The sequence below is a fragment of the Oncorhynchus gorbuscha genome, linkage group LG14, assembly GCF_021184085.1.
Source record: "Oncorhynchus gorbuscha isolate QuinsamMale2020 ecotype Even-year linkage group LG14, OgorEven_v1.0, whole genome shotgun sequence".
Taxonomy (NCBI): domain Eukaryota; kingdom Metazoa; phylum Chordata; class Actinopteri; order Salmoniformes; family Salmonidae; genus Oncorhynchus; species Oncorhynchus gorbuscha.
The window spans coordinates 37,263,830-37,290,442 of record NC_060186.1 but is presented as its reverse complement, the minus strand read 5'-3'; the positions used below and the strand labels follow the sequence as shown (position 1 = coordinate 37,290,442).

The 26,613-nt window shown below is 42.0% G+C and overlaps 1 protein-coding gene across 4 annotated transcripts in view; it reads left to right on the top strand.

Moving 5' to 3' along the window:
- The window catches only part of zdhhc14 (zinc finger DHHC-type palmitoyltransferase 14), a 61,784-nt gene that overhangs the window by 24,615 nt on the left and 10,556 nt on the right, over nt 1–26,613 (top strand). For all 4 annotated transcript variants that reach the window (XM_046297951.1, XM_046297953.1, XM_046297950.1 and 1 more), the window contains exons 2-4: nt 12,762–12,922; nt 24,172–24,330; nt 24,747–24,884. In XM_046297951.1, the coding sequence (XP_046153907.1) occupies nt 12,762–12,922; nt 24,172–24,330; nt 24,747–24,884 (458 nt within the window). The remainder of the gene's footprint in view (nt 1–12,761; nt 12,923–24,171; nt 24,331–24,746; nt 24,885–26,613) is intronic.

Below are 26,613 nucleotides of genomic sequence, written 5' to 3'. Positions count from 1 at the left end.
TCCAAAATGGCGGATATTCCTCTGGCTGTTTTGGGTTCTGAGCGCCGTTCTCAGATTATGCTTTTTCCTCAAAGTTGTTTTGAAATCTGACACAGCGGTGCATTAAGGAGAAGTCTATCTTTAATTCTGTGAATAACACTAGTATATTTTATCAATGTTTATTATGAGTATTTCTGCAAAATCACTGGATGTTTTGGAATCAAAACATTACTGCATGTAAGTCGCCAATGTAAACTGAGATTTTGGGATATAAATATGCACATTATCAAACAAAACATACATGTATTGTGTAACATGATGTCCTATGAGCGTCATCTGATGAAGATCATCAAAGATTAGTCATTCATTTTATCTATATTTCTGCTTTTTGTGACTCCTATCTTTGGCTGGAAAAATGGCTGTGTTTTTTCGACTTGGTGGTGATCTAACATAATAATATAATCATATGTTGTGCTTTAGCTGTAAAACATTTTTGAAATCGGACACGATGGGTAGATTAACCTCTCTAGGGTATGTGGGACGCTAGCGTCCCATTTGGCCAACGTCCAGTGAGGTTGCAGAGCTCCAAATTACAGAAATACTCATTATAAAAATTCAGAAAACAAAACATATTTTACATAGGTTTAAAGATTAACTTCTTGTTAAACCAACCACAGTGTCATATTTATAAAATGCTTTTTGGCGAAAGCATACCTAGCCCAGAACATAGCCCAGTTGACAAATTATTACAAACAGTAAACAGCCAAGAAGAAGCGTTACAAAATTTAGAAATAGAGATAAAAATGAATCCCTTACCTTTGATTATCTTCATATGGTGGCAATCAGAAGACATTCATTTACTCAATAAATGTTCCTTTTGTTCGATGAAGTCTCTTTATATCCAAAAACCTCAGTTTTGTTCACGCGTTTTCTACAGTAATCCACAGGCTCAAACTCAGTCAAAACAATCAGACAAAAAAATCCAAATTGTATCCGTAAAGTTCATAGAAACATGTCAAACGATGTTTATATTCAATCCTCATGTTGTTTTTTTGCCTAAATGATCTATAATATTTCAACCGGACAATAACGTTGTCAATATAAAAGGTAAACAAGAAATGCATATGCGCCTGAAAAAACTCTGCAACACGTTAGGGTCCACTCGTTCAGACTGGTCTTACTCCCTCGTTTATAAGAATACAGGCCTGAAACGATTTCTAAGGACTGTTGACATCTAGTGGAAAGCATAGGAACTGCAAATGGAGGCCTAAGTCAATGGATACTGTAATGGCATTGAATAGAAAACTACAAAACCAACAAACAGAAAATACTTCCTGAATGGATTTTTCTCCGGTTTTCGCCTGCTAAATCAGTTCTGTTATACTCACAGACACTATTTTAACAATTTTGGCAACTTTGGAGTGTTTTCTATCCAAATCCACCAGGTATATGCATATCATATCTTCTGGGCCCGAGTAGCAGGCCGTTTAATTTGGGCATGCTTTTCATCCAAAATTCTGAATGCTGCCCCCTACCCTAGAGAGGTTTATCTTTCATTTACTGTATTTGACTTGTTAATATGTGAAAGTTACATATTTCTAAAAAATATTTTTGAATTTCGCGTGCTGCCTTTTCAGCGGAATGTTGTCGAGGGGTTCCGCTAGCGGTTAATGTCCCGTTGGTAGGATATTTGTGATCGTAGCTCATCTATAGTTCATTTACGTCCCCTATATCTCTTTCTCATGCGAATGATTGGGATTTGTGACTTGTCAGGTGTCTGAAGTATATCCTTCGCGTCCGACTTGTTAAAGAAAAAAACTGTGTCCACTACGAGGTGAGTAATCGCTGTCCTGATATCCAGAAACATTATGTACAAAATAAGTTACAAATAATGTGAAAAAACACAGTTGGTTAGGAAACTGTAGAATGGCAGCCATCTTATCCGGCGCCAACCTTGTAACGTCATACCCAAGAAAACTCGAGGCTGTAATCGTTGCTAAAGGTGCTTCAAGAAAGTACTGAGTAAAGCGTCTGAATACTAATGTTAATGTGATATTTCAGTTGTTTGTTTCTTTATTAGCAAAAATGTCAAAAAAAAAAAGTTTTTACTTTGTCATTATGGGGTATTGTGTGTAGATTGATGAGGGGGGAAACAATTGAGTTTTAGAATAAGGCTGTAACGTAACAAAATGTGGAAAAGGTGTGGGGTCTGAATACTTTCCGAATACAGTACATCTAAAACCACCTGATGTTAGGTCAATGACATCCCTTCTTCATAGTACACTCATTAGAATTGCCATTTTTAATTTAACTGAAAATACATTAATATTTCCTGTCCATATGAGCTACAGATCTACAGACAAGTGTGGTGGGTTCCTTGACCTCTCTTATCAAAGGTACACCTTTATTTTCTTAAAATTCAAAGTTTGATGTTCTGAAAAATACAATATACTCTACACTGAGCATTTTTATACAATTATTTGAGACTGGAGAACACAATGGGAGGGATCTTAGACCTTTCCTCCATACAGAATATTTCTAGATCCTTGATATCCTTTGTATGTGAATATGGACTGCCCTCTTCAATTCAAACCACTGGTTTTTAATGGGTTTCAAGTCAGGAGACTGAGATGGCCATTTCAAAATGTTGATTTTTTTCTGTGATATGTTTGTAGATTTTTATGTGTGCTTGGGGTTATTGTCTTGCTGGAAGATCTACTTGAGACCAAGTCTCAGCATCCTTGTACTTGGTAAAGTTCATGCCGTTGACCAGTGTAAGTGAAATAGCCCCAGGATAGGAGGAGAGGCGATGGAGCTGAAGTTCCTAATGAAGCGGCGGTAGAAGTTGGCAAACCCCAAAAACCGTTGTAGCCCCTTTATGGTGATTGAGACTGGCCATGACCTGACTGCATCGACCTTCCTCTCCATCATAACTCCCTATGGACTGATCCTAAGAAGGAGACAGCAACCTGATGCAACTGGCACTTCTCCGCTTTGACATACAGGTGATTCTCCAGGAGTTGCTCCAGGACTACTCTGACATTGGCGATGTAATCCTCCAAGGTGACCGAGTAGACCAGGATGTTGTTGATATACACGACCACCACTTGTGTCCAACATGTCCCGGAACACCTCGTTAACGAATGCCTGGAACACTGACGGAGCATTGGCTAATCCATAAGGCATCACCTAGTACTCATAGTGACCAGACATCGTGCTGAATGCCGTTTTCCATTCATTCCCCTCCCGGATGCGGATCAGATTGTAGGCACTCCGGAGGTCCAATTTGGTATTAAAAGAAACGGGCCCCACTGAGCTGTTCGATCGCGGCCAGCACAAACGGGAGAGGGTAGCGGTGCTTGGTGGTGATGGAATTGAGTCCTCTGTAAATGATGCACGGGTGTAGATCTCCGTCCTTCTTGGCAACGAAGAAGAAGCCCGCCAACTCAGGGGAGGTGGACGTTCGGATGAAACCCCGTTGGAGAGCCTCCTGGATGTATTCCTCCATGGCCTTGGTTTCAGCCACCGACAGAGGGTAGATGCGGCTGCGCGGAGGCGTAGAGCCTGCAAGCAGGTCGATGCCACAGTCCCAGGGGCGATGAGGACAGTAACAGACAGGTGGCGCAGGTCTTGGAGAAAAATCTCCTGGAGATCCTGGTTATATTGAGTAAAGGGTCTGATAACTTGTGTAAATATTATATTTCCGTTTTTATTTTTAATACATTTGCAAACATTTCTACAAACCTGTTTTTGCTTTGTCGTTATGGGGTATTGTGTGTAGAATGATGAGGGAAAAACGATTTCATGAATTTTAGAATAAGGCTGTGATACTTTCTGAATTTTTATTTTGAAATGTTTTTTTATTTCACGTTTATTTAACCAGGTAGGCTAGTTGAGAACAAGTTCTCATTTCCAACTGTGACCTGGCCAAGATAAAGCAAAGCAGTGCAACACAAACAACAACACAATACAATAGATAAAGTCTATACACAGTGTGTGCAAATGAGGTAGGATAAGGAAGGTAAAGGCAATAAATAGGCCATAGTGGCGAAATAATTACAGTATAGCAATTAAACACTGGAGTGATAGATGTGCAGAAGATGAATGTGCAAGTAGAGATACGGGGGTGCAAAGGAGCAAAATAAATCAAATAACAGTATGGGGATGAGGTAGATGGATGGGCTATTTACAGATGGGCTGTGTACATGTGCAGTGATCTGTGAGCTGCTCTGACAGCTGGTGCTTAAAGTTAGTGAGGTAGATATGAGTCTCCAGCTTCAGTGATTTTTGCAGTTCGTTCCAGTCATTGGCAGCAGAGAGCTGGAAGGAAAGGCTGAATGCAGTGTACATAAATGTTAACTAAGTCAGCAAGACTCATAGTCATCAACTGTGATCCTTTCTCACACGTTGAAGGTCTGAAAGTTTTCATAGATCTAAGCTTCCTTTTTATTCAAATTGTTTTAATATAAATATTTAAAACATACACATACAAATGACAACAGACGCATACAAACATCCACAACATCACCCCTGCCCAGACCGACCTGCTTACACCTCCATCCATCTCCAGCACCCGTGTCACTCTCCGCCACATGGTCTCAAACTGCATTTTGCTTCTCTCAGTCGCCCATGCACTTTCAACATTTAGATAATAAAGTATTTGACTTTTCCATTTTTTTTAACGATGGAGCATTGGTTGATTTCCAGTTTTGAAGTACACTTTTTTTCAAGATGATTGAGGAGAAAAGGATCGTCCAACCCATCGATCTCTAAGCTTCTGCAGGTTTCCAAAGGGTCATTTTTAAGATTTATATAACTGCAATCAAAACGGATTCCAATTAAGAACCTTTTTGGATTTGCTTAGTGTATCAGCCTGAAAAGCCTGCAATTCAATGGCCTACTCATTGAGTGCTAAAATGTCACCAATATAAGGCCATTAAGTAATAATAATAATAAGTCACACAGATGTCTTCAATTAGAATTGTTCATGACAGCTTGTAAAGGCCCAATGTTATCACATGCAAATTCATTCATTTGACATCAATGGTAATATGCAGAGAGTCGAGGGATGACTGACAGAGATTTGCCTGTCTCTTTCCCCATCCCCCACCTTTCCCTCTGTGGTCTTTCATTCCTCCCACATTCCATACCAAAACATGGCACCGTAGTGTTCTCGTTTCCGTAGTAACAGTTTCCTCTTGAGCTCTTTGTGTCCTGTCGAACCAACAGCTTGCAAGGCAACTGGAGGAGAGTAACCGATTAGTCCCAGTTTGATTTAGGTTGTATCCTGTTCCTTATATAGTGCACTACTTTTGACCAACGCCCTTGGTGTTTTCCCTATTTTGTTGAATTACAACCTGTAATTTTAATGGATTTTTATTTGGATTTCATGTAATGGACATACACAAAATAGTCCAAATTGGTGAAGTGAAATGAAAATAATTACTTGTTTCAAAAAATTGTGTGTGCATTTGTATTCACCCCCTTTGCTATGAAGCCCCTAAATAAGATCTGGTGCAACCAATTACCTTCAGAAGTCACATGATTAGTTAGATTGCACACAGGTGGACTTTATTTAAGTGTCAAATGATCTGTCACATGATCTCAGTATATATACACCAGTTCTGAAAGGACCCAGAGTTTGCAACACCACTAAGCAAGGGGCACCAGCAAGCAAGTGGCACCATGAAGACCAAGGAGCTCTCCAAACAGATCAGGGACAAAGTTGTGGAGAAGTACAGATCAGGATTTGGTTATAAAAAAAATATCAGAAACTTTGAACATCCCACAGAGCACCATTAAATCCATTATAAAACAATGCAAAGAATATGGCACCACAACAAACCTGCCAAGAGATGGCTGCCCACCAAAACTCACGGACCAGGCAAGGAGAGCATTAATCAGAGAGGCAACAAAGAGACCAAAGATAACCCGGAAGGAGCTGCAAAGCTCCACAGCGGAGATTGGAGTATCTGTCCATAGGACCACTAAGCCGTACACTCCACTGAACTGGGCTTTACAGAAGAGTGGCCAGAAAAGCCATTGCTTAAAGAAAAAATAAGCAAACACATTTGGTGTTTGCCAAAAGGCACGTGGGAGACTCCCCAAATGTATGGAAGAAGGGACTCTGGTCAGAGGAGACTAAAATTTAGCTTTTTGGCCGTCAAGGAAAACTATCACCGCGAAAACACCATCCATGCTGTGGGGATGTTTTTCATCGGCAGGGACTGGGAAACTGGTCAGAGTTGAAGGAATGATGGATGGTGCTAAATACAGGGAAATTCTTGAGGGAAACCTGTCTGCCTTCCAGAGATTTGAGACTGGGCCAGAGGTTCAACTTCCAGCAGGACAATGGCCCTAAGCATACTGCTAAAGCAACACTCTAGTGGTTTAAGGGAAAACATTTAAATGTCTTGGAATGGCCTAGTCAAATCCCAGACCTCAATCCAATTGAGAATCTGTGGTATGACTTAAAGATTGCTGTAGACCAGCGGAACCCATCCAACTTGAAGGAGCTGGAGCAGTTTTGCCTTGAAGAATGGGCAAGAATCCCAGTGGCTAGATGTGCCAAGCTTATAGAGACATACCCCAAGAGACTTGCAGCTGTAATTGCTGCAAAAGGTGGCACTACAAAGTATTGACTTTGTGGGGATGAATAGTTATGCACGCTCAAGTTTTCTATTTTTTTGTCTTATTTCTTCTTTGTTTCACAATAAAACAATATGTTGCATCTTCAAAGTGGGAGGCATGTTGTGTAAATCAAATGATACAAACCCCCCCAAAAAAATATATTTTAATTCCAGGTTGTAAGGCAACAAAACGGGAAAAATGCCAAGGGGGGTGAATACTTTCGCAAGCCACTGTACATAGGGATCAGGGTGACATTTGGGATGCAGTCAGCCTTGGTTTCTGTTGGTTGTGTTTGACTCAAGGATAAGACTAAAGTAATTACAATCCTCTAGCCTGAGTGAAGAGCCAAAACATTCATCCGTTTATAGTCCAACATGCTCTGGGATTTGCCTGGGAAACATAGCACAAATGGTCAAATTAATGTGTCGTGATTCAACCATGGAATGGATCAACTGCTGGTTAACGTTTGCATGTTGTTTCGTGATTTTTGCATAGAGCATCAGAAAATGAAATGACGGAAAGATGATGATGTCTGAATGTTTTCACTTCTCCTCTTCTCGAGGCTGAGAAACATTCATTTGATTCATGGGGATACATTTCTAATAATAGGGCCCAGAACACCATTGCCTGAAATTTGGGGTCCAGAAGACTGTCCTTGTGTATTTTTAAGCTTTCATTCAGACTATTTTTCCAGTACAGTATCTAAGACTGTCCATATTCCATAGGCTGTATACCAAGGGCACAGTCCTTTTTACAAAGGCAGTGGGATAGAGCAATGCAGCTATATACTGTAGATTGAAAGACTCGCTACAATGTCCCTACCCAACCTTTCCCTCCACTGTGTGCCAGATTCACCAGATTCAAGCCCTCTGACAAGTATCCCTGTTTTGGGTAAAATGCCAACAACAACATTAGGAAAGTCAGTTGTATAACACTGAATGCCTTCAACTGAAATGTGTCTTCCGCATTTAACCCAACCCCTCTGAATCAGAGAGGTGCGGGGGGCTGACATAATCGACATCCACGTCTTCTTGGTTGATAACCTCCTCCTCAGAAGGACAAAAAAAGGAAGGACTAAAGCTACTACTTGGAAACTTTCTGCAGCTATTTCCAATCCCAATTATGACAGACTGATAAGGTCTCTGGGTTTCGGTCTAATTCAATTCCAGTGTAGCCGCCTCACAGTGCTAAAGTGGCAGCTATACTGCTCTCATATCAGTCAACACTGACTATGCAGCAGTAAGTGGATAAAAGCATGGTATTTCACTTCATGACTACTACCATTTAAGATTTAATATAGTTTTAGAGGTGCTCCTCTACCCTCACTGCCTAGGCTATAACCTGAAACCAATGAATCAAACCTGAGCTCAATATACCCCCCCCATGAAATGATGGAGATCTCAATGTCTGATATTGGAACAACACAGAGCACTTTAGGGAACCTACATGGGGTTATTTCATGAAAGATTTGGATTTGGATATTGTACCCACTAAATATGAATGGACATCCAATCCTTGTTCTAATCAAATTGTTGTATAATAGATAACTCAATCTAATTTAGGAAGGAACATTCCAAATCTTTCCCAAACGGTTATATTATGGGTTGCGTCCCAAATGGCACCCTACTTACTACACAGTGCAGTAGTTTTGACCAAGATGCCATTTGGGACATAGCCATGATCTGAGAATGACTGAAGTCTTGTGAGAGGAGCCATAGTGGAGTATTTGATGAATCTCCCCACCAAGCCCAGAATAACAGGATCTGGGGCTGTTCTTACTAACCCCTAGGACCAGTCGCTCTGTCCTCTCACTCAGTCTTGCAGACAGAGGTTAAGTTCTTAATGTAAGGTTTCCTAAGAATATGGATCATCAGTCCTAATGGATGTTTTAAAGATATCGACCAGAGTGCTGAAGGTAAGATATTAGTGATGTGGGAAAAATTGATACAGCAGTATAATTTTTTTACGATATAAATTTATATGACAAAGTGTTGATTCAAAAAATAAAATGAAAAAAAACTTTCTTTATTTCGCTAAGATCTTACCGTTAAAGGGGCAATCTGCAGTTGCTACGCCCATTTTTTAGACCTTTAAATGGATGATATATACCAGTTGATTCTTGAAGAATATAACTTAGATGCCTATGAGCTTAGTTCAACTGTCCTACCCCATCAGAACCAAAAATATAAGCTTGTTTTTGTCTTTGTTTGTAAACTAGGTAAATATAAACAAACACTGTATAATTTTGATATCGTGGATGGTCGGTCCTTGTATCCATAACTCTGTCCATGTGTTTGAGAATGGTTACATTTCTCGAGCCCCATCCCTCAGTGTTCTACCAAAATAGTGGCTTGGAAACTGCTTTGTTATTGTTTGAACTGCAGATTTCCACTTTAAATGGTGAGCTAATATGTTTTGAGTACTTATGTCCATGACTGATCAAACTCATTTTCTCATGACTCTCTCTTGTCCCTCTACAGGAGAAATATAGTGACCAATGTTTGGAACAGTGAATTGCATTGAAATTGCCATATCGAATCGTAATACATATAGAATCTAGGGCTGTCCCAGACCAAAATGTTGTCTGTTCTTTCGACCAATCAATTGGTCGAAATTGCACCATTTTTTTATATATATATAGACACACCCTATGTGTTTTAATAAAATCAACTATATGCACTGAGCTTGATGCTTTAAGTGCACTGTTTGAATAAATAATTAAGACACAAATGACTCGAGGGAGCCAGAGATCAAGATAACCCCAAGGAAAAAAACTGTTCCTGACCCTCCTGCTCCTGCTGGCCTTCACAGATTTTGCCATTATGCTTCTGAAGTTGCTGGTAATAGGCTACACCAGGGGTCGGAAAGCTTTTTCATGGGGAGTGCTAACTTGACAATTTATTGGTTTTTGTTTTCCACATACACAATTTTTCTTACAATTTCTAACCGATCTGCATGCCAGTTATGATTTTCATATACACATTTCCGTGGAACACTTCAATTATAATAACGTATTTTGGTACTATTATGGGTATTAATAAATAAATAAAAACTCCATAAAGCCAACAAATAAAAACATTGTAGGTAGAAAATATCATGATTTAAAAAGAAATATCCTATAGCCCTAAATCACATTGGCTACACATGGAGGTTTGTTCATGTTCTTTCAATCACATTCATCTCTCTACTCTGCCTATCTGCATCGAACTTGAAACATATCATCTATTAAACTGCAAGTTCATATCAACTATCAACTGGGTCCGGCCCTCAGGTCGCTCTAGAAAACTTGAAACATTGTATCAACTATTCTGGGCCCTCAGTTTACCCCTGCAGTGAGCTCCAGACAGACACCGCTGTATTTGCAGAACTTCGCAAGGGATAAGAAAGTAGCGTAATCAGGTATTTTATGACGTTTTCACTGTATGATATTTTCCCCTTTCACACTGAGGCTTGGTGGTTATAAGGGAGAGAGCTGGTAAGAATTGTCAAATACATTGAGGAGCTATTGTATATCATTCTCAATGGATGTAAAAAACAGACTTGGTTTACTTGCTGTTTGAGGCGAAGAAAAAAATACTTTGCGAAGCTCCACAGCTCATTAGCAGAGGTGAGTTTAAGACAATCAGGAAAACTATCAGACATCCCCAAATGTGTACATTTGCGCGCAGGTCAGGTAGCCTAAGCTTACTTCTATGCGTAATCAAGTGCGCGTCTTTACTCAACATTGACAGGAGCGCAACAAAAAAAAGACAATTCATAAATTGACAACTCGTAAATGGAATGAAATAAACCAAAACTTGTTTCTCACAAGTGTAGCATAGGTTGTGAGCTCTGCAAACAACATGTCCACTCCGACGATGAGAACGGTAAACGACTGTATTCATTAACATAAATGACTGTAACCAAACAAACATTGTAGATGAGAAAATATGGGAATTAACGGTAAATGTATTACTGGTGATATATGTAATGAGGAATTGATAGTCTCTAACAATAAAAGGGCTAATTATTCACACAATTAAGTTATGAAACAATGGATGTGCACAAACCGGCCGGAGAGAGACGCGCCTTGTGCAGAGAAATGGACGGAGCCATCCCCGCGGCCTCCGCAATGAATTAGTCCACTCTTAATGTCCACCAGATGCACCATAGTCTTGCTTTCCGGCGGATGGCATTCATTTTCAATGGAGCAGTCCGCAACATTACGTTCGAGGTGCCTCACTAGGCTGCGTTCTGTGTACTACATTCATTCAATATTTTCAACTTGTGTGTTGCTTTTACCGTGCGGTGGTACAAACGGGAGTACACACAGATTCCAGAGTTGAAAATCGAAGTACATGTACCTCTGGTACATAAAAGGCGGGTTAGACATTCGATAAAACGAAACATGCATCTGGTGGACATCGGGCATGACATATTTTTGATAAATTTGCGACCGCAAACGAAATGAAATCTCGGGTCAGCCCTAATAGAATCGCAATACAAATCGTACCTGCATCGTGATAATATCGTTTCGGGGGCTTCCTGGAGTGTACTATTTACATTAGAGCTGAATCCACAGCAGACAGCCAGTGACTGTTGTTGTGGGAGGTCATTATATTTGAATGGAAAAAATGCATATAAGGCCATAACATAGTTATGGAAAGCGCCCAGTCCAGGGGGTGTACTTGTAGCGTACATAATGCTACCTCACGCTATAAACAGGATATTGGCCGACAGGGCAGGAGCTTTTCTGGCTCAGACAATACTTACTTTTACTTTATATATATTTTTTAAATAGCACAGGTCATGCCCTTTGCATGGTCAAATTCACGTAGCGCCATACCATTGCCATATGTATAGAATGTGCTACTAGATACCCAGACAGCAGCAGGCTTTGAGAAGAGAAGAAGGGAGCCTCTGTTCATATCTATAAATAATGTGAAAATAAACACAAGGGCATACCTTTAATTTCATGGCTTTGTCACGGATGCCAGTCGAGTAAGATACTTGGGAATTGTTTTTCTTCTCAGCCCTAGGCCAGTAGATTTCAGTCAGTGGATGCATTCCAAATGGCCCCATATTCCCTAGACCCGAAAGAAAAAATACGTTTGGGATACACTTTTTTTTTTTACATAAGAAGTGTTTGGGGTGGAAAACAACATTGTACGAATAAAAAAAGTTTGAAAATATTGTTATTTATCTTTTATTGTATGTGCAAAATTGTCCTCTATCGTGGTCATTAGGATGTAAACATGAAAACATTTACATTAAAGCACAGAGTTTCTAAACCCAGAGGGGCAACATAGCTAGACTTCTGGGAACGCTTGCAAAACAGGCGAAACAGACCAGGCCGGGGTTTGAGAAGTCAATGAGAGAAGTGAACAATTCTTCTTAAGTTGTTCATTTTCTTAAACTAAAGAAAGGCACAACCTAGATTTGAACCAATGTATTAAGTAGTTGAACATGTTATTACTCCAACCTCATGAAAGTGACACACTGACACGTTTTAATTTTCATCAAAAACAACTTTATATCGAAGGAGTGTGTGTAATTAATTAATCAAACTTATTTTCAAATTTGTATAATATATGCTAATTTTGATGGCAGACATTTTTTTAAGAACCAAGAAGATAAAGTTGTCAAGGTCACACACACACACACATCTCACTGAATACTGTGGCTTATATGGCCTCAGAGATACAGACCAAAAACTGACGTTCACTAGAGAAGACAAAAATGAAATGCTGGGTCTCAGGAGTATAAAATTGTGCACTACTTTTCACCAGAGGTGTGTTGAATTGTGCCACTGAAAAGCAGGCTATTCATTTTCACTTTCCAGGAAGGCCATTACTCATTGGCCCTGGCCCTCTTGTCTTGTCACCTAATGAAGACAGATACAAAGGACATGACAGTAGTGCTTTAATGTGATTGCACTGACCAACATCTGTTCATGAAGAAAACACTGGGATTGGGATAAGTGAGTTAGCTAATCAAATAATTACTGTCTGTGTGTGTGTGTGTGTGTGCGTGCATGTCTGTTTGTCCTAACAGTTCTATTAGTTGTAAACATTCCACCCACTCAAATACAGAGACCACACTAAGAACAACTACCAATTAGGCCTACATACTTTTCCATTCTTACACCTTTCTTTTTATCTTCTCTCATGCAGCTGTCCATTCCTGGCGTCCAACCTGACCCCAGCCATCCCAGTGATCGGAGGGGTGTTGTTTTTCTTTGTGCTGGGGATGCTCTTCAGGGCCAGCTTCAGTGACCCGGGGGTCCTGCCCCGCGCCACGCCCGACGAGGCTGCCGACCTGGAGAGACAAATAGGTAACTAGATAGGTAATAGACCGTCGTTTCCTGACGGTCCAGGGGATGGTTTCCCAAATGGCACCCTATTCCCTATATAGTGTAGGTGAGTAGTATACTACTTTTGACCAGAGGTGGGTTTTGGTCAAAAGTAGTCCACGGTCCTGGTCAAAAGTAGTACACTGTATAGGGAATAGGGTGCATTTTGGGACTTTGACCAGGCAGGACTCTGCACTCAGAGTCTCTGATGCTGTTTATTCTCCTTGTTTGTGTTCAGCTAATGAGGCAGATAGATTTGAGGTCAACGTGAACTTCCCCTGACCACTGTCAAACGGTTTGGATCGAGCCAATCACATGCGGCCTCTAACCGCCTTTGGTGTCTGTGTTCACATGTGAGATTATAAGGTATTCAGTGTTGTTTATGTTTGGAGATGACATCAGCTTTGAGAGGTGCTTTACCCTGAGCACCAATGGCATGTTGTTCAAACAGCCTGACCAAAGGCCTCGTTTTAGTGTTCAATCTAGAAAATATCTCATCAGAGTCCCAAATGGTACCATATTCCCTGTATAGTGCACTACTTTTGACCAGGGCTCATAGGGCTCTGGTCAAAAGTAGTGCAATATGTAGGGAATAGGGTGCTATTTGGGATGCAACCCTCTATCACAGGAGCAAGCCACTAGTTCCGTTTTGTTATGAGATGTCCAATCCAATGCGTACCAAGAAGAATCAGTCAGTGATTTTCAATGAGCAAAAGCTGTGCTATACAGACAGAACAATCTGGATGTATTTTTGGAACTCTGTTTTTTTCTGTGAATACAGCATTCCAGAATAGAATTGTCAATCACAAAATATCCAGTACTACGAGAATGACCAAATTTGGGCATTGTTTGCTCTGTTTATCTAACTCCAGCTTTCTTAGAGCAAGGAGAGAAAGCGTCTCTCGTGGTTCCGTCACAAATGGCCCCCTATTCCCCGCGTAGTGCACTACCATAGGGCTCCAGTCAAAAGTAGTGCACTATATAGGGATTAGGGTGCCATTTGGGACACACTTCTATGTCTCACCACATCAACAGTGTTTTAAACAGCCATTGAGGAAGGGTAGAAGTAATTCACTGTTATATTTACTCAATTCGGTTGTTTACAGTCTGTGGCCGGTCACAATGTGATGCACTAGAAACAACATCCACACATCCTCTAGTAGAGGATCTGGAGGTTCAGTACTGTGTGGTCAACTCTACAAACAGCGAAATTGGTACTAATTGCCATCAAAATCATACCTGTAAACAAGAATGACATTTTGTTTATTAAACGTTGATGAAAAGTGATATTACAGGCCTGCACTGAAAAAAGCGGTGAACTTTTGGAGAAGTAGTCTAGTCCTATTGTCTGTTTCACAACCTTCACTAGCTCTTGCAACCTCTAAACTCCTTCAAACGACTTTCTTTCCCTCTCTTTTGGTCTTTTGTCGCTCCCTCTCTCCAGTCTCGCTCACAACAAATGCTTGCTTTCGAGCAGCTCAACATGTTTTCAATTCTAAGCTGCTTTATTTGCTGCTTCCCACAACTCACTTGCAGTCAAACAAATCCTTCTGTCTGATATCTGCTTCATCTCTCTTTTGCTGTGTGTGTGTGTGTGTGTGTGTGTGTGTGTGTGTGTGTGTGTGTGTGTGTGTGTGTGTGTGTGTGTGTGTGTGTGTGTGTGTGTGTGTGTGTGTGTGTGTGTGTGTGTGTGTGTGTGTGTGTGTGTGTGTGTGTGTGTGTGTGTGTGTGTGTGTGTGTGTGTGTTTGTTTTTCTCCTCTCCTTTATATACACATCTCATCATTCCTGCACTGTCTTCCAGCAGGAGTCTTGTTGTTAAATGCATTCACAATCCTCTGTGTATAAGAACGGCATCTGAAGTGATAGCAAGTGATCTCCTTCCCTTTCCCCAATATGCATAATGTATGCTCTGTCCCAACGCAACTGCCGTCACCACCACTGTCAATGTCTTGTTTTTCATGTACACAAAGTCGTGGTTAAATATTTAGGCTAAATCTCAGTCCCACAGATGTTCACCACATTGACGCATGATGTTGCCTGAAACTTTGATCCAAAGTTACTTTACAGCCTCTTTAAAATCTTCATAGTTAACTTTATACACTCAGTTTATATTAAACAATAAACCAGTGACACAGTGTATGAAAATACTTGTCCAAGGAAGGCAGTGATGCTGAGTGATGGCAATGAAACCCTGTTTAAAGTATCCTCCTTTTTAAATGAAGGCATACAGAGTTGGCTACATATTTTCAATTTCCTCCTCCAGAAAAAAAGCAGGACAGATGTGCAAGGGATAATATGCATAGTAATAATGAACTGTACTTCAAATCAACGTTTATTTGTCACGTGCGCCAAATACAACAGGTGTAGTAGACCTTACAGTGAAATGCTTACTTACAGGCTCTAACCAATAGTGCAAAAAAAGGTATTAGGTGAACAATAGTTAAGTAAAGAAATAAAAACAACAGTAAAAAGACAGTGTAAAATAACAGTAGCAAGGCTACATACAGACAGACACCGGTTAGTCGGGCTGATTGAGGTAGTATGTACATGTAGATATGGTTAAAGTGTCTATGCTTATATGATGAACAGAGAGTAGCAGTAGCGTAAAGAGGGGTTGGCGGAACACAATGCAGATAGCCCGGTTAGTCAATGTGTGGGAGCACTGGTTGGTCGGGCCAATTGAGGTAGTATGTACATATGTACATGAAAGTATATAGTTAAAGTGACTGTGCATATATGATAAACAGAGAGTAGCAGCAGCGTAAAAGAGGGGTTGGGGGTGGCACACAATGCAAATAGTCTGGGTAGCCAGTTGATTACCTGTTCAGGAGTCTTATGGCTTGGGGGTAAAACTGAAGAATTTTTGTCCTAGACTTGGCACTTCGGTATCGCTTGCCATGCGGTAGTAGAGAGAATAGTCTATGACTGGGGTGGCTGGGGTCTTTGACAATTTTTAGGGCCTTCCTCTGACACCGCCTGGTGTAGAGGTCCTGGATGGCAGGCAGCTTTGCCCCAGTGATGTACTGGGCTGTACGCACTACCCTCTGTAGTGCATTGCGGTCAGAGGCCGAGCAATCGCCATACCAGGCAGTGATGCAACCACTGCCTGGTAAGTGTGCTTGGGGTCATGCTCTCGATGTTGCAGCTGGAGAACCTTTTGAGGATCTCAGGACCCATGCCAAATCTCTTTAGTTTCCTGAGGGGGAATAGGCTTTGTCATGCCCTCTTCACAACTGTCTTGGTGTGATTGGACCATTCTAGTTTGTTGGTGATGTGGACACCAAGGAACTTGAAGCTCTCAACCTCCTCCACTACAGCCCCGTCGATGAGAATGGGGGCGTACTCGATCCTCCTTTTCCTGTAGCCCACAATCATCTCCTTAGCCTTGGTTACGTTGAGGGATAGGTTGTTATTCTGGCACCACCCGGTCAGGTCTCTGATCTCCTTATATGCTGTCTCGTCGTTGTCAGTGATCAGGCCTACCACTGTTGTGTCGTCTGCAAACTTAATGATGGTGATGGAGTCGTGCCTGGCCTGGCCATGCAGTCGTGGGTGAACAGAGAGTACAGAAGGAGACTGAGCACGCACCCCTGGGGGGCTCCAGTGTTGAGGATCAGCATGGCAGATGTATTGCTGCCTACCCTCACCACCTGGGGGCGGCCTGTCAGGAAGTCCAGGATCCAGTTGCAGAGGGAGGTTTTAGTTCCAGGATCCTTAGCTTAGTGATGAGCTTTGAGGGTACTATGGTGTTGAACGCTGAGTTGTATGTAGTCAATGAATAGCATTCTCACATAGGTGTTCCGTTTGTCCAGGTGGGAAAGGGCAGTGTGGAGTGCAAGAGATTGCATCATCTGTGGATCTGTTTGGGCGGTATGCAAATTGGAGTGGGTCTAGGGTTTCAAAGCTTTAAATGGCTCAGTGCTTTCAAAGCACTTCATGGCTACGGACGTGAGTGCTACGGGTCTGTAGTCATTTAGGCAGGTTGCCTTTGTGTTCTTGGGCACTGGGACTATGGTGGTATGCTTGAAACATGTTGGTATTAGAAACTCAATCAGGGACATGTTGAAAATGTCAGTGAAGACACCTGCCAGTTGGTCAGCACATGCCCGGAGCACACGTCCTGGTAATCCATCTGGCCCTGCAGCCTTGTATATGTTGACCTGATTAAAGGTCTCACTCACGTCGGCTATGGAGAGCATGATCTGTCACTGTGGGGACAACATCCTCAATGCACTTATTGATAAAATCCAGTGACTGATGTGGTGTACTGCTCAATGCCATCAGAAGAATCCCGGAACATGTTCCAGTCTGTGGTAGCAAAACAGTCCTGTAATTTAGCATCTAACCACTTTTTATAGACTGAGTCACTGGTGCTTCCTGCTTCAATTCTAGCTTGTAAGCAGGAATCAGGAGGATATAGTTGTGGTCGGATTTACGAAATGGAGGGCGAGGGAGATTGTCTGTCATAGTTGAGTGTGTCCCTATGATGAAAATTACAGACCTCTCTCATCTTTTTAAGTGGGAGAACTTGCACAATTGGTGACTGACTAAATACTTTTTTGCCCCACTGTATATATATATATATATATATATATATATATATATATATATATATATATATATATATATATATATATATATGTATATATACACACACACACACACAGTTGAAGTCGGAGCTTTACATACACCTTTGCCAAATACATTTAAACTCAGTTTTTCACAATTCCTGACATTTAATCCAAGTACAAATTCCCTGTTTTAGGATCACCACTTAATTTTAAGAATGTCAAATGTCAGAATAATAGTAGAGAGAATGATTTATTTGAGCTTTTATTTCTTTCATCACATTCCCAGTGGGTCAGAAGTTTATATACAATCAATTAGTATTTGGTAGCATTGCCTATAAATTGATTAACCTGGGTCAAGCGTTTCAGGTAGCCTACCACATGCTTCCCACAAGTTAGGTGAATTTTGGCCCGTTCCTCCTGACAGAGCTGGTGTAACTGAGTCAGGTTTGTAGGTCTCCTTGCTCGCACACGCTTTTTCAGTTCTGCCCACAAATATTCTATAGGATTGTTGTCAGGGCTTCGTGATGGCCACTCAAATACCTTGACTTTCTTGTCCTTATGCCATTTTGCTGCAACTTTGGAAGTTTGCTTGGGGTCATTGTCCATTTGGAAGACCCATTTGCGACCAAGCTTTAACTTCCAGACTGATGTCTTGAGATGTTGCTTCAATATATCCACATAATGTTCTTCCCTCATGATGCCATCTATTTTGTGAAGTGCACCAGTCCCTCCTGCAGCAAAGCACCTCCACAACATGGTGCTGCCACCCCCGTGCTTCACGGTTGGGATGGTGTTGTTCGGCTTGCAAGCCTCCCCGTTTTTCCTCCAAACATAACGGTGGTCATTATGGCCAAACAGTCCTATTTTTGTTTGGTCATACCAGAGGACATTTCAACAAAAAGTACCATCTTTGTCCCCATGTGCAGTTACAAAACGTAGTCTGGCTTTTTTATGGCGGTTTTGGAGCAGTGGCTTCTTCCGTGCTGAGCGGCCTGTCAATGTAGGACTCGTTTTACTGTGGATATAGACACTTTTGTACCTGTTTCCTCCAGCATCTTCACAAGGTCCTTTGTTGTTGTTCTGGGATTGATTTGCACTTTTCTCATCAAAGTATGTTCATTTCTAGTAGACAGAACGTGTCTCCTTCCTGAGTGTTATGACGGCTGTGTGGTACCATGGTGTTTAAACTTACGTACTATTATTTGTACAGATGAACGACGTGGTACCTTCAGGCGTTTGGAAATTGCTCACAAGGATGAAGCAGACTTGTGGAGGTCTACAATATTTTTCTGAGGCCTTGGCTGATTTCTTTTGATTTTCCCATGAAGTCAAGCAAAGAGGCACTGAGTTTGAAGGTAGACCTCCAATTGACTCAAATTAGGTCAATTAGCCTATCAGAAGCTTCTAAAGCCATAATATCCTTTTCTGGAATTTTCCAAGCTGTTTAATTTTAAAGGCACAGTCAACTTAATGTATGTAAACTTCTGATCCACTGGAATTGGAATAGAATTAATTATAAGTGAAATAATCTGTCTGTAAGCAATTGTTGGAAAAATGACTTTTGTCATGCACAAAGCAGATGTCCTAACCGACTTGCCAAAACTATAGTTTGTTAACAAGAAATTTGTGGAGTGGTTGAAAATGGGTTTTAATGACTTCAACCCAAGTGTATGTAAACTTCCGACTTTAATTGTATATATATGATTTTATTTTCAACAAACTTAACATGTGTAAGTATTTGTATGAACATAACAAGATTCAACAACTGATACATAAACTGAAGAAATTCCACAGACATGTGACTAACAGAAATGGAATAATGTGTCCCTGAAAAAAAGGGTGGGTGAAAATTAAAAGGAACAGTCAGTATCTGGTGTGGCCACCAGCTGCATTAAGTACTGCAGTGCTTCTCCTTCTCATGGACTGAACCAGATTTGCCAGTTCTTGCTGTGAGATGGTACCCCACTCTTCCACCAAGGCACCTGCAAGTTCCCGGACATTTCAGGGGGGAATGGCCCTAGCCCTCACCCTCCGATCAAACAGGTCCCAGACGTGCTCAATGAGATTGAGATCCGGGCTCTTCTCTGGCTGTGGCAGAACACTGACATTCCTGTCTTGCAGGTAAGCACGCACAGAACGAGCAGTATGACTGGTGGCATTGTCATGCTGGAGGGTCATGTCAGGATGAGCCTGCAGGAAGGGTACCACATGAGGGAGGAGGATGTCTTCCCTGTAACGCACAGCTTTGAGATTGCCTGCAATGACAATAAACTCAGTCCGATGATGCTGTGACACACCGCCCCTGACCTTGACACACCCTCCACCTCCAAATCAATCCCGCTCCAGAGTACAGGCCTCTGTGTAATGCTCATTCCTTCGATGATAAACACAAATCCAACCATCACCCCTGGTGAGACAAAACCGTCTGGTGAGGACCTGCCTTGCAACAGGCCTACGAGCCCTCAGTCCAGCCTTTCTCAGCCTATTGCGGACAGTCTGAGCACTGATGGAGGCATTGTGCATTCCTGGTGTAACTCGGGCAGTTGTTGATGCTGTCCTGTGCCTGTCCCGCGGTTGTGATGTTTGGATGTACCGATCCTGTGCAGGTGTTGTTTCAAATGGTCTGCCACTGCGAGGACGATCAGCTGTCCGTCTCCCTGTAGTGCTGTCTTAGGTGTCTCACAGTACAAACATTGCAATTTACTGCCCTGGGCACATCTGCAGTCCTCATGCCTCCATGCAGCATGCCTAAGGCACGTTCACGCAGATGAACGGGGACCCTGGGCATCTTTCTTTTGGTGTAGAAAGGCCTCTTTAGTGTCCTATGTTTTCATAAGTGTGACCTTAATTGCCTACCATCTGTCTGTAAGCTGTTAGTGTCTTAACGACCGTTCCACAGGTGCATGTTCATTAATTGTTTGTTTATGGTTCATTGAACAAGCATGGGAAACAGTGTTTAAACCCTTTACATTGAAGATCTGTGAAGTTGTTTTGATTTTTACGAATTATCTTTGAAAAACAGGGTCCTGAAAAGGGTATTTTCTTTTTTTACTGAGCTATTTTTATATATATATATATATATATTATACAGTACCAGTCAAAAGTTTGGACACACATACTCATTTAAGGGTTTTTCTTTATTTGTACTATTTTGTACACTGTAGACTAATATAGTGAAGTAAAATAACACATGGCTCATGTAGTAACCAAATCATAAATATATGTTATATTTGAGATTCTTCAAAGTAGCCACCGTTTGCCTTTATGACAGCTTTGCACCGCTTTGGCATTTTCTCAACCAGCTTAATGAGGTTGAATGACCTGGAATGCATTTCAATTAACAGGTGTGCCTTGTTAAAAGTTCATTTGCGTTTGTGCCAATCAGTTGTGCTGTGACAATGTAGGGTTGGTATACAGAACATAGCCATATTTGGTAAAAGACCAAGTCCATATTATGGGTAGAACAGCTCAAGTAAGCAAAAATAAATTAAAATCCATCATTACTTTAAGACATGAAGGTCAGTCAATCCGAAGCGTTTCAAGAATTTCTTCAAGTGCAGTTGCAAAAACCATCAAGCACTATGATGAAACTGGCTCTCATGAGGACCTCCACAGGAAAGGAAGACCCAGAGTACCTCTGCTGCAGAGGATAAGTTATTTTGACTGGTACTGTGTGTATTTATACACTACTGTTCAAACGTTTGGGGCACTTAGAAATGTCCTTGATTTTGAAAGAAAGCACATTTTATGTTGATTAAAATAACATCAAATTGATCAGAAATACAGAGTAGACATTGTTAATGTTGTAAATGACTATTGTAGCTGGAAATGGCATATTTTTTTATGGAATATCTACATAGGCGTACAGAGGCCCATTAACAGCAACCATCACTCCTGTGTTCCAATGGCACGTTGTGTTAGCTAATCCAAGTTTATCATTTTAAAAGGCTTATTGATCATTAGAATAGTCTTTTGCAATTATGGTCGCACAGCTGAAAACTTTTTTACTGATTAAAGAAGCAATTCAACTGGCCTTCTTTAGACTAGTTGGGTATCTGGAGCATCAGCATTTGTGGGTTCGATTACATGCTCAAAATGGCCATAAACAAAGACCTATCTTCTGAAACTCGTCAGTCTATTCTTGTTCTGAGAAATGAAGGCTATTCCATGCTATAAATTGCCAAGAAACAGAAGATCTCGTACAAAGCTGTGTACTACTTCCTTCACAGAGCAGTGCAAACCGGCTCTAACCAGAATAGAAAGAGGAGTGGGAGGCCCCGGTGCACAAATGAGTAAGAGGACAAGTACATTAGTGTCTAGTTTAACTGGCAGCTTCATGAAATTGTACCCACAAAACACCAGTCTCAACGTCAACAGTGTAGAGGCGACTCCGGGATGCTGGCCTTCTAGGCAGAGTTCCTCTAGGCAGAGTTCCAGTGTCTGTGTTCTTTTGCCCAACTTAATCTTTTGCCCATCTTAATTTTTATTGGACAGTCTGAGATATGTCTTTTTCTTTAAAACTCTGTCTTGAAGGCCAGTCTCCTCGTCACTGTTGACGTTGAGACTGGTGTTTTGCGGGTACTACTTCATGAACCTGCCAGTTGAGGACTTGTGAAGTGTCTGTAAATTACATTTACAGTACCTTACCTGTAAACGATAAAAGCTATAAGTAGTATTATTTTATTAGTAGTATTGTTTTTTGGGGCTCCCGAGTGGCGCAGCGGTCTAAGGCACTGCATCTCAGTGCTTGAGGCATTACTACAGACCCTGGTTTGATTCCAGGCTGTATCACAACCGCCCGTGATTGGGAGGGTTAGGGTTTTGCCGGGATAGGCCGTCATTGTAAATAAGAATTAGTTCTTAACTGACTAAATAAATAAAGGTTAAATAAAATCACATTTTTAAAAAGTCCTCCTGTCACGGGAGTAGGGAATTAAGTGATGCTGAGTGAGCGATATGCAGAGCCGCAGAGGTGTTGCTCCCCAAGCTTGAAGAGCAGGCTGTGTGTGTGTGTGTGTGTGTGTGTGTGTGTGTGTGTGTGTGTGTGTGTGTGTGTGTGTGTGTGTGTGTGTGTGTGTGTGTGTGTGTGTGTGTGTGTGTGTGTGTGTGTGTGTGTGTGTGTGTGTGTGTGTGTGTGTGTGTGTGTGTGTGTGTGTGTGTGTGTGTGTGTGTGTGTGTGCGTGTGAGTGTTTGCTTGTGAGTCTGTGTGTGTATGTGCATCTTATCTCTGAGTGGAGTGCTAGGTCCTGCTGAGCAGATGAATAATGTAATGCCAAGTAAACATCGTTCCCCAGCGGCCCGCCACTGTAAAATCCATCAGTGAGGGAGCCAGTAAAATGTGCTGGCTGATATATCAAGCTCCGAAAGCCTACGTAATCAAATTGAATCAAATCAAATTTGATTTGCCACATGCGCCGAATACAACAGGTGAAATACTTACTTACAAGGCCTTAACCAGCAATGCAGTTTTAAGAAAAATACCTACAAAAATAAGGAATGAAAGTAACGAACAATTAAAGTTAGCAGTAAAATAACAGTAGCGAAGCTATATACTGTACAGGGGGTACCGGTTGTGGTGGTTCATTTCTTTACTATCAAATGAGGAGAGTCAAACCTATCGTACAAGTCAGAGTTATACTTAAACTAAATCTTTAATCGCTTATTAATAAGGGAGCAGGTCAATACAATGCACACATATAAAGTGAATCGATTGAATGCTCTACAATAATGTTGGCTGGCCAACGATTCATGCTCAAATGATTCGTTGAGAGCCCCGAGACAAAGTACAAAGGTATTTTATAGCCAAGATACGCCCCTATCAACCTACATGACGAACAACAGATGTATAGAATGGGTCACAAGGTTAAGATGTGTATGAAAGACACCTGTAATTCATAGCAGACAGTATCTGCTGTGTCAACAATTTTCATTGTATAGAGACCAGTGTCTGGTCCTCTAACTCCATACTGGAGCCATGTCTCCCTGGTACCATATAGAACAGAAACATTAACTCATGCTCTGGATTGCTCTTTAGGTTTTATCACCCAAAAGACATGGTAAATCTCCTGTCAGTCCCAGTGGCCCATCCTCAGTAGAACACACACACAATAGTTAGAAGAATCCTCTATTCTGTTGCATAAAACAACCATTTGATGCAATAAAAGTATTATAACATGATCTTGAAATTTTCCACCATACGGTACAGAGTCAATGTGCAGGGGCACCGGTTAGTTGAGGTAATTGAGGAAATATGTACATGTAGGTAGAGTTGTTAAAGTGACTATGCATAGATAATAACAGAGAGTAGCATCAGGGTAAAAAGAGGGGGAGGGGGGGGGGCAATGCAAATAGTCTGAGTAGCCATTTGATTAGATGTTCAGGAGTCTTATGGCTTGGTGGTAGAAGCTGTTTAGACGCCCCTGAAATGTGATGGCGTGACTTGCTTTGTTTATCACAGGGAAATAAAAACAGAGCCTGAAAATTGCCCAAACTCAAACCCCCTTGGATACAGGAACTCGTGTCTGGCCCCTAACGGACAGGCTGTGCTTTAGGAATAAGATACAGCTCTGAGGCTGTACTGAATATCCACCATAGGAGAACAAATGAATATGCTTCCCTTGTGAACCAAATCTGACTTGCTCTTGTTTGGTCCTCCTCAGGCGCGGCTAACGGCCCCAGTGGTCCAGGGTACAGGCCGCCCCCGAGGACCAGAGAGGTGGTCATCAACGGGCAGACGGTGAAGCTCAAGTACTGCTTCACCTGCAAGATCTTCAGGCCCCCGCGGGCCTCGCACTGCAGCCTGTGCGACAACTGTGTGGGTGAGTACTGTAGTCCTGAAAATAATAGGAGAAGCTAACTAACTCGATGGCTGCTCCATATGTATGACTTTTAAACCACCTACTCTCCCCATCTCTCCCTTTCTCTTTCCACTCTTTTATTTCCCTGTTCTATCTGCTTCTCTCTTCTTCTTTATGTCTCTACTCCACTCTTTCCCTTCCCTCTGTCCGACCACTTCTCTATTTACATTTGTCTCTCTCTCTCTCTCTCTCTCTCTCTCTCTCTCTCTCTCTCTCTCTCTCTCTCTCTCTCTCTCTCTCTCTCTCTCTCTCTCTCTCTCTCTCTCTCTCTCTCTCTCTCTCTCTCTCTCTCTCTCTCTCTCTCTCTCTCTCTCTCTCTCTCCCCCTCTCTCTCTCTCCCTCCCCTCTCTCCCTCCCCCTCTCTCCCTCCCCTGCAGAGCGTTTTGACCACCACTGTCCCTGGGTGGGGAACTGTGTGGGAAAGAGGAACTACCGTTTCTTCTACCTCTTCATCCTCTCCCTCTCCTTCCTCACTGTATTCATATTCGCCTTTGTCATCACACACGTCATCCTGAGTGAGTATAATACCGACCAGAGACTGAAACACACACAAAGCGGTGATGCCCTGAAATAAACACAACACTGTTTTTCCCCAAACAATGTCCCCCAGGTGCCCAGAACATACTGTTTGATATCCATATAATATCATCAATGGCAAGATGAGTGAATGCATAACACTGGTATTTCTCTCACACGTTATCAAGTTCCCCCCCCCCCTAGCCTTCTCTAATTGTAACTCTTATTATCCTTACCCCATACACAGCGGTTGAGCAGACGGGTTTTCAGGTGTATCTCACCATCAGCAGTATCCACCCATTGTCACATTCTGACCATAGTTCTGTTATTTTATTCTTTGTTTTAGTATGGTCAGGGCGTGAGTTGGGGTGGGCAGTCTATGTTTGTTTTTCTATGTTGGTTTTTGTGTTCGGCCTCGTATGGTTCTCAATCAGAGGCAGGTGTCATTAGTTGTCTCTGATTGAGAATCATACTTATGTAGCCTGGGTTTCACTTTTGGTTTGTGGGTGTTTGTTTCCGTGTGAGTGTTTTGGCCACACGGTACTGTTTTGGTTTTGTAAATTCACGCTGTTATTTTCTGTTTAGTGTTCTGAGTTTGAATTAAAAATCATCATGAACACTTACCGCGCTGCGCTTTGGTACGATCCTTACTCCTCCTCAGACGAAGAGGAGGAAATCCGTTGCACCCATAAACAAAAGGCCGCTAGCCCTGAGCAGCACTACCTCCTAGGGCACTTCATCTCGATCAGCACCACCTCCCACTTCCCCTCCGCCCCTCTACCTCTACCCCTCTTCAGAATACTACCCTCCCTCTCTCCCTGCTTCCCAGCGCCAGTGGAAGCTGGCTGTCAGGAAAGCTGCTGACACGGCTGGTCTCTCTCTCTATGAGGGAGAGAGGGAGCGGTGTTTGTGGTGCTTTACTGTACACACAGATCAACAGGCATAGCAGAAGCAGGCCAGGGGTCGTATGTATCAAGCCTCTCAGAGTAACAGTGCTGAACTAGGATCAGGTACCCCCCCCCCCCCCCCATGTAATCACATCTAAAAGGATAAACTGATCCTAAATCAGCACTCCACCTCTGAGATACACTGAGTTTTATACATACGGCCCCAGAGGTTTGCACAGTGCAACCCCAGTCTGGGGACCACCACTCACTGTGCAGAGAGAGAGAGAGAGGCAACGAACACATGTCCCGGCTTGACTTACCTGTTGCTTTCTTAGCCATTTCCACAAATCCCACGATGGCTTTTCTGGGTGATTATGGCTTTTCTACCGGCGATAACGAGTGGATTCAGGTTTAATCTGTATCAGTCATCAGCATTCGGCCCATTGATTACTGTGGCTAACAGCGTCAGTTTTACAGGTTGTGGGTATTGATGTTAGTTAGTTCTTATTTTTAGTGTTCCTGTGGGTAGGCTAGTTTGGGGAACTCCTTCTGAACCATTAGCTGTCAGTCAAATGTCTGCGTTCCAAATGGGCCCTGGTTAAAGTAGTGCACTACAGGATAGGGTGCCATTTGAGATGCACACATTCCCTGCTGAACCACAGTAGATGTGTTTTGATCAAGACTAGAGTTCCTGGTTGAAAATCCTTGACCGATTTTAGCTTATTGAGCCTACACATTTAGGCCTGGCTTAACCTATTTTCGTACGGTCAGTGTGACTAGCATCAGTTACATTTGAAGTCGGAAGTTTACATGCACTTAGGTTGGAGCCGTTAAAACTTGT